The 12,795-nt window shown below is 35.7% G+C and overlaps 1 protein-coding gene across 1 annotated transcript in view; it reads right to left on the minus strand.

Annotated features, from left to right (window-relative positions):
- The window catches only part of LOC148956662 (nonsense-mediated mRNA decay factor SMG8), a 107,070-nt gene that overhangs the window by 28,550 nt on the left and 65,725 nt on the right, over positions 1–12,795 (minus strand). Inside the window, exons 7-8 of the mRNA XM_089091652.1 lie at positions 11,825–11,929; positions 1,400–1,540 (exon numbers count right to left, since the gene is read on the minus strand). Coding sequence (XP_088947778.1) covers positions 1,400–1,540; positions 11,825–11,929 — 246 coding nt within the window. The remainder of the gene's footprint in view (positions 1–1,399; positions 1,541–11,824; positions 11,930–12,795) is intronic.

Consider the following 12,795-nt stretch of genomic DNA (forward strand, 5'->3'; position numbering starts at 1 on the left):
TAGAAAATATATACATACAGTTTCTAATAAATTTCAACCTTTTAGTTTTTCTGTTTGCGCTACAATAGAGGGATACAACTAATTTTGGCTGGAAAGTTGTGCGTTTTTGCTACATTCACTATATGTGAACCGCTTTAGGTTAGAGAAAAACGGAACACGTTTAAGCCTGGAAATAGGGACGTAAAATATGTGGTTTAAACCTGAGAAGTTTTTTTCCATAAGAAAAACAACTATTTCTTTTTCAAATTGTTTCCGTCACAGAAATATTGACATATATGTAAAAGATAGAGTTCAAATTGTTGATTTTAAATACAAAACGTAAACTTCCTCTTATTTTTACTTCAATATCCTGCTGCAGTACAGCTATGGGCTTTAGAACTTTTTCGATTAGGGAATGGAAGAGGGGGCAGTAGCCAAACTCCTGTTTGCAATAATTTTTGTTCGTGTTCAGTTTGACTTGAATTTTTCAATTTAACTGTTACTCGTTTTTAGGTTTAGTTATTCATCTATATTAATTTTACTAACTAATTGCTGGCTAGTTAAGCAGATGGCTAATATTACTGTTCACAAGCTGGCAATGGCTAGGTTTCGAGGTTACCCTAAATGGCCTGTACGTATTGCTGAAGTGATAGATCCGAAAGGAAATGAAAAAACTAGAAATTACAAGTATCTAGTTTTCTACTACGGTACACACGATACCCAGTTCGTGAATGAGTCCCAAATTTTAGATTTTGAACGCAATAAAGCTTTTTGAATGAATAAGTAATCAGTGAGATATTACAGTTTAAAAAAGACTCATAAAATTGGACAAAACTTTTGAAAAATTTAATATCATCATTAACAGTAGTTGGCTTCTTACAGAAACCAAGCTATTGCCTCTATAATTACCCCGCTCACTCTTATCTTCTTTCTTATAGAGGGGCTTAATTATAGTTTTCCTAAAATCGATGGGTACTTCCCCTTTTTTCAAAAACCATATTTACAACTTTTAGTAATTTATCTCTAATTTTGATAACCACCATACTTATAAAACTCTTTCACCACACTATCAGAACCCGGAGCCTTATTATTTTTTAATCCTTTTAGTATTGTCTCTTATCCTTCTTTGCAAAATAAATTTTCCTTCACTTCCAAAGTGTCACAATTATTTTCATTCTTTTTTATATCGTTTCCTGTAACTTTATCACGGTTTAGAATATTGTCAAAATGTCCTACCCATCTCTTTTTAACATTGTCCTTATCAAATGATATTGACTATAGAAAATACGTCACAAAAATAAACCAAAAGAATTAAAGCACTTTTTAGAATAGAAGTATAGGGCAGTAATCTTTCTTTTTCTCTTTGCCAAAATCATCAAAAATACGAACCAGCCTGGCTTCAAAAAAGCAGAAAATATACCTTAGTTTCATGGTGTTCTTTCGTATAATGACTCGGCAGTCCTTCTTGATACGCTGCTATAGCAAGAGGAAGAACCTTTGAACATTTAATTTCACTGAATTTCACATCTGTTCCCATCATAGTCTTCAGTGACGGCAAAATCTTCAAAAAGAGAACACACGGAATATTTATAATTTTTATCACTAAAATATTTTACTCGAAAGCACCAATAAATAAATACCAAATGATCTTATAACATATATTCCCATTATCGTCTTCAGTGACGGCAAAATCTTCAGAAAGAGAAAAGATGGGCTTATATAAAACTTTTTGAAAGCCAACATGGCTTCATACTATTCGAGAAAATATATCTTGACGAAAATTAATACCATGATCTTGTCTGTTAGATTCATTCAGTTGGTTTATAACAAGGGTAAAAGAAAACCTAGGTTTGGTACCCTTCAGCAGGAAAAATACCGAGGTTTCGTTTATATCGGAGATTAAATTCCACCCGCTCCTACAAAATCTCCACGCTCATGTACATAAGCAGATATAAAAAAAAACATGGCAGCCCCCCCCCCCCAAATGATTGGAATATTAGAGCCAAATAGAATTTAGATTTTTTTTTTTTTTTTGGATGGATTATTAGTTTACAATTAAAAAAAAAATGCTTGGGAAGAATATAAGTGAAAACTACACCCAAGACGGAGTGGAAAATAAGATGTCTTGATGCAAATCGATACGATGATCATATCTAAGACAAGACAGGACCCTCTTTTACTGTCACCCTTCCCTTTTTTTATACCCTTTCTCTACATAGCCTATTTTAAGCAATTATGCTTGAACGGAAATATTGCGATACAGCACAGAAATCGGATAGAAAGCAAAAATGTTCCATTTGATTCCCTCATTGCAGATGGATAATTGCTGCTGTTACGATTATGTAGATTCTAAAGTGTCCAGTTTAAAGTCAATGTTTTTGGTGTCATAATTTCTAGCTATTACGATGAGTTTACAAAAAGGCTTTGACATAGACAGAGCAAGAGATGTCTAGGACACGTTCTGTGGATGAAGGATGACAGACTGTCCAAGATCGTCCTTTTCAGGAAACCATTTAGGGCCAAGCGAAAATCAAGTCACCCCCAGATGGGGCAGACGGATGTCATAATGAAAGATTTAAGGGAAATGGGAACTTCTTGGGAGGGTGTAAAGAGGGAGGATTTGAACATATTGGGAGAGAGGGAGAACAGATTGGGACTTTCTCCCTCTAAGAATACTTTTAACTATATATTATTCGTTGGGTTATCCATATATCTCCTACGGAGCAACTTCTTATGCAACTATAGAAGAGTGAAAGTCCTACAAAATAAAGCTGTTTAATCGGTAAGAATGTCCAGGATGTACGTGACACATGTGCTTGTTTTAGGTCCCTGACGCTTCTTAATATAGGTCATATAAGAGATTACCAAGCTGCAGTATTCGTCTTTCAGTGTAAGAATGGTTTAACCCCTGATGTTTTTAAGAATTTTTACCTAATTAATAGTGACCTGCAAAATCATGGAAATAAGCAAAGTGATAATATAGTTGTTGACTTGTGTCGTGGTACAAGGTCTTCATTTTCAATGAAACACCTGGGTCCATCAGTATGGAATGAGCTACCATTGAGCATTAGAGCGGCGGAACACGTACCTCAATTTGAAAAGAATTTAAAAGATTATTTTTGGGGGGAAATTTGTTAAATTGGATTATGGCTGGTAGGTTGGGTAGGGGAGGAAGAGGAGCTGGAGAGGCAAGGGTGGGCTGAGAAGGTAAGCGTGGGTAGGGGCTAAGGTAAGGTTGGAAGGGAGGGGAGAGGGAGTTGAGTATTAAGAGTAATAGTGAATGCATGTGTTATTATTATTTTTCTTTTATATTTTATTTATCTATTCCTCTTTTTAATTCAGGTATTCATTTATTTATCTATATTTTTTTCATATATATAGGTTATAGCTTATCTATTTTGAGTCTCTTTATAATAGTATTAATTAAATTGTTGAGGCTTAAGCAAATAATATAGTTAAAAAGTAAGCAGCTACATGGACTTTCGCGCGATCGCAAACCTTCATAGGTTTTCTCGAGCGCGAAAGTGTTGTTTAATTTATTTATTTGTTTGTGAATGTGGATTTATAAACTTATGAACTTATGGAGGAGGAGCGTGCGTCTTTTGCTGATTATAATAGTTTGTTCAGATTTTGGGCATCTTCAAAGCAACTGTCTGGTTTAAATTGAGTATTTCTGTTTGTAGCAATTTTTAAGAACATGTCTTTCGTCAAATTCGTATCAATTTAATAGAAAGTTATACAAACTAAGCGAAAGCCGACCTCCCTTCGTGAAACATTCGGATCTCTCTTTCCCCCATAGTGAAGCTTTCGGGTAGCCACAGTCTACGTTGATGTGGCAATCTTCAGTTTTTCTCTCTTTTTGCCGTTTTCACTGATTCGTTTTCATGTTAATTTTTGCAAATTTTGACTCTGTTGGACATTTATAATTGCAATTTGGTGACTTTACGCTATTTGTTTATACATTTTTTCCTTTTTACTTGCCAGAAAAAGTGAACCTGACACAATATGTTAGCTAATTTTGCCTTTTAATAAATCTAATCTTACTTGCAAGTCGTAAAATATACTAAAAAGGAGAGAATATTTGAATATCATAATACTTCTAATACTATTACTAAGAACTGGTAGCAGTACAAGGTCGTCCAAGACTAACAAAATTGAAAATGCTCCTCCTCCAGGCTGCTCTATTCAGAGCTTAACTCTTTGCTTTCTCTGTGGAAGCACTGATTCCTTTAAATATTTCTTACAACCCTCTGCAAACCCATCCAAAGAGTGCAGATAGGCTTGAACAACACCCCTTAGAGTGTTCAGTTTCAAATTTATCTGAGTTAATAGTGCAAAAACAGTCAACAGTAATATTTTTTAAACAAGGCAACTGTTTTTATTGGCTGCAAGACCCTACCCCCATGCAAGGCCGTACCAGGAGAGGGGAGCGGGTTAGGGGGTTTGAACCCCTCCCGAAATGTTTTTTTGACTCGTAAAAACGCAACAAAAATGGATGTAAACAAATTTTGTATGCGTTTTATGAGGTTTTCTCATGTAAACCCCCCCCACCGAAAAAAATATTTGAGTAAAACCCCCTTCGAAAAAAATTATGGGTACGGCCTTGCCCCCATGCAATTGACTGCACCGTCAGAGATCATCCATTTAGCAGAAATTGCTTATAATTATATATATATATATAGACAGTTAGGTAAAAGAATAGAAAGGAAAATTTAAAGTACCAAAAAATAGGTCGAGTATTAAACGCAGAATAATGCTATCATTAGAGAAGACACAAAGAAACTAATATAGTTATCCAGTTCAAAGCATGAATCGCCCCAGGAAACTACGTGAATACAGAAAAGAGGAACTACAAGAATAATTAAAACGTAACCACAGGGGTTACCGTTGCTACCATTAGCACAGGTACAACCTTCAAAAAAGCACGAAATACTTAGAAATTCAGCATATAAAAAATTTGCAAGACCGGCATATTTTAGATTTTAAATGATAGCATTTTTTTATTAAATTATGAAGCAATTAGTGGTCAAGAGACAAGGTATATATATCATGAACAACAAAGTATACTAAAGAAAATACTGAAAATTTCGCATGAAGAAAAGAGTTATTACGATCGCTTAAAAAACACAGTTCTGAGTATAGAAAAATAAAGTATTCGCTTGATGAAAACTATTATATGTAAAAACTATTCATAACGGTTAATGCTGCAGGAATAGGATCCAATGAAAATTATCATCTTGGAGAGCTCCTCTCTCCTCGCAACACCCCTTTCAAATAAAACTAAGACCATATACGCAGTAATAAATATGTAATGTAAATATTGTTCCCTACTTGACTAAACTAAAATTTAAAACTGGGAAACAAATTTCAAATTCCAAAAAAGCAGAGAAAATTAAACAAGCTGGTGGTATGTAAAATAGGAAGAATAACGATGATAATAAAAGAAACAAATGTTTCAAAGCAGGAAAAAGTCTAGAGAAGTAAATATGCAAAACAACATTAATCTTGAAATTTTACTAGTTACAAGTTCGGTATCAGGAGTGTCTGAAATTATTCTATTTTATTTGGCTTATGTTTTTTAAGCGTTTAGCTTTATGTGCGATTACCCTCTCTTGGGGATCCCTGTGAGAAATGGTTTGGAAAAGATGCACGGGGATTCCTTGGAATAACAGAATTTGGTATTTAGTAAAATTAGGTCTTTATTTGATCCAAACTATAAACAAACTATTCACAACGATTAGTCTTAAAAGAATACGACCTATTCCCGAACATTCGTTTTTTTACGTATTATAATGATTCCATTTTTGTTAGGATGTTGCAATATTATGGATACAAGAACCTCTAAAACAACTATTACTACTAAAAAGTCATCATAGTACAAGCTGCCTGAGACCAACACAGCTGTGCACGCTCCTCCTCCATAACAGTCTAAAGTACCAATTTCCTTCAAATATTTACTTATGCCTAATTTCCACCCTGTTCAAGGCCATTCTGCTTTTTGTTTGACCCCAGGCAACCGACGGAAGGGCACAATTTTTGAAAATCTGTCACGTGTTCTAACCGTCTTCACCATTCTTTCATTATAGCCTTTTCTTCCATTATCCAAAAATCTATGTCAAAATAACTACTACACCACGAAGGGGTCCCCTATATCCCACCAGATTACATTCTTTCATTAGAAAGGGTGGAAAGCATAATTCTAGAAACGAAAGCGATTAGGATATTGGAGGCTACAGTGAACACAGTGGTCAAATATGACTTTGAAGCATGGGCGTTCCGAAAAGCGGATGAAGACTGGCTAGATGTTTTCCAGAGAAAATGTCTACGGATTGTTGTGGGTACTCGGTTGACTGACCGTATTTCAAAAAGTAGGCTGTACAGAAAGTGTGGTTCAATCCCGCTTTCTATAGATATAATGAGAGAAGGGTTGAGATGGCTAGGGCAAGTTCTGAAGAAGGATGACAGATAGCCGAAGATTGTCCTTTTCGGCCAACCGTCTAAGTCTAAACGGAAAGCAAGTCGTCCGCAGTTGGGGTGGGAGGATGTCATAAAGAAAGATTTTAAGGAAATGTGAACTTAATGGGAGGGTGTAAAGAGGAAGGCTTTTAATAGATTGGGATGGAGGAGGAGGTTGCGTAGCTGTGTTGCCCGCAGGCGGCTTGGTACTGCGGTGAGTTGTTACTAGTAGTAGTAGTATTCATAAATAACAAAAAAGAAAAATTTAATCGATGAGTCAAAAACAGAAAGTAAAAGATAGAGACAGAAACTCAAACTAAATTCCCAAGTTCTTCAAATAGGGGCCTAAGAGTAAAAAAATCTCAAAAATAAAAGTAAAAAAAGAAAATCCTCTAAGCAATATCCTCAAAAGTAAAAAAATTGACAAAAAATCAAATCAACCCAAATTACCCCAATTAACGAAAAATTACTCAAACGACTCTCCTAACACATATTCAAGGAGCGGAAAAATTTTTCAGGGATATTGTCATTCTTAAAGGATTGTTTTACAAAAATCAAACTTGTTTGTATAAAATGGGAATTGATGGAGGGAGTAATAGCGACTTGCAGTGACAGGTTGGCTAAAAGGCTAGGGCCATAGGCTCAATTGAGCGGAGGCAAGTGGCAAAAAGCTAGGTCTTTGGCAAATATCTATATGATTCGCCTGTTTTCACACTCGTACCCTCCGAAATAATTGGAAAATTTTTGGAAATCGGAATAAAGCCCAAAAAATTATTTTCTTTTGTTCTTTTTACCGCAGTTTCATTTATTTCTATTGTATTATAGTTACCTCCTTAGGGACAATCTATTAAAGAACGAACCCTAGCCCATAGTACTGAAAATTTGAAAACACGTAAAAAAAAAAAAAAAGTTCAAAGCGAAGACAAATTTCGGCTATGTTTTAGACCAAGACTGTTTTGGGCTAAGCTAAGCAAAATGATAATGTTTTCGCATTCAGCTATTCTTAATTTTATCCAATAAAATATTCGATCGGGTATTGATGATGAAGTTATCATTAGTCATGCAGTGGAATTTTTTCCTGAAAATATTCTCAAAGATACTAAAGTTGATTTATGGGCAGAAATATATCCTAGTAGCAAAACAGCACCAAGGACACAAGGTGATAATGCCCCCGCTCGGCATGTGGAAGATATGATTGATATGGTTCGGAAGTGCGAAAATGAGCAGCTAACAGTGCCGACGTATGTAATTATTTCACCCACTGAAGTGCCTGTAATTCCCGCTGTTGCTTATCACAAACTTACTCCCAAAATTTGTGCTCTGGCTAGTACCCTCGACTTCATCAAAGAAAAGATAACAGCTTATGATTTAAATTTTCCGTCACTTCCCGTTCCTTATGCTAGTCCTTATATTGAAAGCACTGCCGCCGTTATCATTTCAAAAGTGCATACCAAACTTGACGACCCTTCAAAACGGGCTCCTGCTATTAATAAAATCCCTGGCCATGAAGCTATTCACATCATAAAGCCTTCTGGCGATAAACTGTTTGTTCAGATTAGTCAATCTGCAGCAAAGATTTTCGGCGATGCGGTTCCTACCGTATTGAATAGCTGTGACGTCATGATGCAAGAAAAGAAATTTCATGGCATTGTTAAGGGGGTGCCCGCTAATTATGAGGCGAAAATTTTTAAGGAATGTGAAGGTGTCATCGACGCTGAACGTTTGGGGAAATCTCTGGCTGTGAAAATTACCTTTGCTAATGCTGCAGCCCAGAGTAATAGCCTACGACTCAGGCTGAAGGTGGGTTATGAATCATTCCGGGTCTCTGAATTCCTGCGCCCGCCCTATCTCCCAACCACAATTATGCTGTCATAATTGTCAATCTCCCAATCACATGAAAACCAAATGCGATAAGCCAACAAAATGCAGCCGATGTGCCGGCTCTCATGTATCATCCCGTGATTCCCCCTGTGTTTTTGATCCAAAATGCGCTAATTGTGAGGGTAATCACGCATCGTATAGCCTGAAATGTCGTATTCTGCGTGATGTCCTGAGTAAACGTATGATTTTGAAATGAATGTCGAATTGTCCGTCTCAAACTGCTCTTTTAATATCAATGGCACGAAAGATAAAGATGCCTCATTAAATCAAAAATGAATGGTTTTGACATTCTGTTCTTGCAAGAACATTTACTTCCCGCCATCTCCGTTAACTCTCTACGAAGAAGTAGCCACCATATTGTCTTTACCACCAATTTAGTGATATATTTAATTAGCTTTAACAAAAAATTTAAATACAAAAATCAATATGATTCACCCAAAACCAAACGGTTGACGTGGGGTGAATAAGGTAAAAAAAATACATACATATAACCCCATTTAAATTCACTATAATAAGAAAGAAAGAAAAAAAAGAGAGAAAAGAAAAGAAAGAAAAAAAAAATAATAAAGAATAATAATAATACTATAGTGACAGCAAATACATCCCATATTCATGTTGTGGGGTCGCACTCACAAACCAACAAGCAATTACAACTTAATTTAAATTAATTCGAATCAAGTCACCTCCAAAACAAACAAAACTAGAATTCATAGTTACTTAATATTTTTTTTTTTAACCACTAAAATTTTCTAGTTTCTTCATATCATTATCCAAATTATTCCATAAATGTCCCCTTTATAAGAAAAGAAATGCCCGAAAAACAAAAGGCCGACCTTCCGGGGGCCTTGCATGTGTTATCAAATGATTAGCTACTCATTTGTCACCTATCTTACTTCATTCCTCTGATGATATTATGGCAATACGACTTGGTCACCTTGTATTTATAAATATATATCTTCCCTGCGATCAGAAACGTCTAGCTTCACTTACTAAGTTTTCTAATGCCTGCTCATCCCTTAAAACTCTGTTATGCAATATTGAAAAGCATGGGTATCGTTGGCTAATGATAGGTGACTTTAATTGTGATGTTCATAGCTCCTCTACTCGTACCAACTTTGTTTTAGATTCGTTGCCTATTGGTTACCGCATAGTACCCAAAGCTCTTAATTACAATTATATTCATAATAATGGTACTGTGACCAATATTGACCATTGTATCTGCTCTGCCGATGTTCCCTGTTCTGTCGTTAATGTTGACGAAGACGAACGTAATTTTGACCACCTTCCCCTTTCCCTTACAGTCACATTAACCACTGATCCATCTTCTCATCCTTGTGCTGCTAACTAAGGTCGGTATATAAAATAAGAGGGGAGTAAAGCATGCTGCCTTTTATATATTTCTATTCTAGTCGCTCTGTTGTCCGGAGTCCCTTGTGATCTATTTCGCACGAGTGTGTTCCTACCATAAGGCAGAGGGTATCAGAATATTTATCACTTCCGCTTAGTTGAGTGCAGAAAACAAGCTGAGAGTGTGGCGGCTCCCCTTGTCTAGGTTAAACTCAAGACACAAAGCCTGATTGCAAAAGAAGACCCCGGCTTTAAGCCTTCAAAATTTGCACTAAACTCTGGCTTCGCAACTGGAATGCATGTGAGCGGCCCTCTCAAGGCCAAGTATTTGATATAAAGAGTAAGACAAAAGCGGAGTTTAAACGGTATCTTCTTTTGGTTCGAAATAATGGCGCTGAGTTTCCTAAAAGTGCAGCACAATGGAAAGAAGTCATTAATACGTCTAAATTGAATTCATTAGTGACCAGTGATGTTATCCCAGATTCGTCTTTGCTTAGGCATTATAAAAATATTTTTTGTAAGATTGAGCATAGTGTTCATTATTATTTTCAGTGCTTAGTTTCTAAATTTTTGCCACCTAAAGTTTTGCAACGTCATGTTATTCCTATATTATCTCGAGGTATTGGTAATTGTATGCTTAAACTTCTGTCTAGATAGATTAATCTTGATGGGAATTAGTGCTCATCATTTATGTCGTGATTGTCCGGCACTAGTCACTCAGCTCCAGTAACTTTTTCAGTTCTGTTTATGTTGTCAATGGTGCCTGATTCCTTCCTTTGCGGAACGGTAACTTCTACTCTTAAACGAGAAAAAGAACCTTTTGATTGCAGTTCATATAGGCTGTTGCTTGCAACAGCCTATCACTGTTGCTTGCAATATTAGTAAGGTTTTTAAATATGTTCTGCTCCCATATATTATTGAACGAACTGCGGAAGACTCAAACCAATTTGGATTTCAACCTCGTATTGGGCGTCAACATGCGCATAAGGTTTTACCTTCAACTCTTTATGATGCCCAGTCTAGAGGTTATGAATTACATATTTGCGCTTTGGATTTATCTAAAGCCTTCGATAGCATTTGCTAAGCATAAATGTGACACTCTTTGCCATAGTTTTGAGTGAATCTTTCTGTCATACATGTACTTAAATTTTGGTATAGTAATTCGTTTCTTCGTTTAAAATCTGGTACAGGGTACTGCAGTAATATACCAGTTCAATCTGGAGTACGACAGGGTTGGGTGCTATCACCTTATTTATTTAATGCTGGCATTCAAAATGGCTTATTAGGAATCAAGCCTTCGTATTTTTATAATTTATCTGATGTGTCTTATATTGCGTATGCGGACGACCCTTTTAGTTTTAAGCCGAACCAAGTCTATTTTGGCATTATCGGTGCAACGTATTTCTATGATGTTTCGGGATGTTGATCTGTTTTTGAATGTTGATAAATGCGAATATTTAGTTTTCAATGCCAAATCATCAGCTCGTAATTTGTCCTGTGGATCCTCAGTAATTCGCAATGTTACGAGTTTACAGTGGTTAGGAATTAGTATTTGTTCTACACTCACTTGTTTGCGACTTCAAGTTCTGAGAGATTTGACAGAAAAGTTAAAGATCGAATATGCGAAAATTATACCTGACCATGGAAAATTTTAATACCGAGCCTTAGCTAAAATGTATTCCTCATATTGTGAGCATTATGTCTTGTTTTTAAGTGGAATGCATTGCCTGTCGAATACGAACGGTTTTCACCAGCTTCGCATCGCTTATTTTAGATATTGCAAATATTTACTGTAACTTCCCACTTCATATCGCAGTACACATAATATTGAGAAGTATGGTGCTACTGACATTATCCAATCGTTTGAATTGCTTAGTAATAGCTTAACAAGACATGCCTTTGTGTCCCTAGGCCCAAACCATAATATTATCCGTGTGTTTTTTGTCAGTGATTAAGGTTTAAGTTATTTTTGTTTCTGTGTATTTGATTTTTTTTTCCATTTTAGTGTACTTTACTCCGCTTGTTTTGTATAAAAGTGGGTTATAAATAAATTATTGTTATTATTATTATTATTTATACGAATTCCGAAAACAAGCCTGACCCTTTACAAAAATTGTGTCACATCGAATGTACATAATGAAGAAAGAACGTTTTCACAAACCTGGCCGAGTTTTCCAGAGGTTGTTCCTTCCTTTACCTCAATATTTTCCATTATACATTTGTACAACCTGCAAACAACCTTCCACCATACCTCGCCGCTAGGAAGCTAGAATTAAAGACGCCAGCATTAATTAAATTGGGTAATGTATATTGGGTAAACATTAGAAAGCAAACCTTAACCTCATTCGTAACATAAACATAAATACGAGCTAAATATGAAAAAAGTAAACTTTGCTCTAGGGTTTTTACTGACATAAAGAACGTACTATCATGATAGAAAAAAAGATACAAACGGTGGTGTTGCTCTGTAATAAAACCTCAATGCGATGCAAAAATGCCTCTTTTTAAAGGGTAGATGGCAATCCTTACAAGTGAGAGCCGGGTAAAAAATAGAACCCACCCCTCATTGGAGCCAAATTTAGAAACTTTATTAAGCGAAATAATGACTAAATCGATAGAAGGAGCACTTGGAACTCTTTATACACAGGGTTTTGCCGTTCTCATCGTTTTTTGGATTCCCTAGAACACTGGAATTAGCAAATAGCAATTCCGACTTAGACGCATTAGGGTCCCGAAGTTAGCAAACTGAACCCTAGTTTCACATACCAAAGAGCGCTGACATGGGAGCCAACGACCAGATTTTAATCAGAGCCGGCAGTGTAAATACATCTTATTACTAATCTGAATTATTGACATCTTATTGAAGCCAAACCATACAAGAATTTTTGTTCTGTGCAATAATAATAATAATAATATATTGAAAACCCGTCGTATACAATAAATGTATAATGACAGAGTAGACGAAAATGCGAAAAGAGGAAACAAAAAGAAAATATACCAAAAAATAACAACAAAAACAACAACTTCTTAAATGGTAGACAAAATAGTACGAAAAGAGGAAACAGAAAGATAACATACTCAAAGATTACAACAGAAATAACAACTTCTTCGAAAATAGCAACAAGGACAACA

The sequence above is a fragment of the Artemia sp. Qi Xiang Cuo genome, chromosome 1 (genome assembly GCF_049724085.1).
Source record: "Artemia sp. Qi Xiang Cuo chromosome 1, ASM4972408v1, whole genome shotgun sequence".
NCBI classification, from domain to species: domain Eukaryota; kingdom Metazoa; phylum Arthropoda; class Branchiopoda; order Anostraca; family Artemiidae; genus Artemia; species Artemia sp. Qi Xiang Cuo.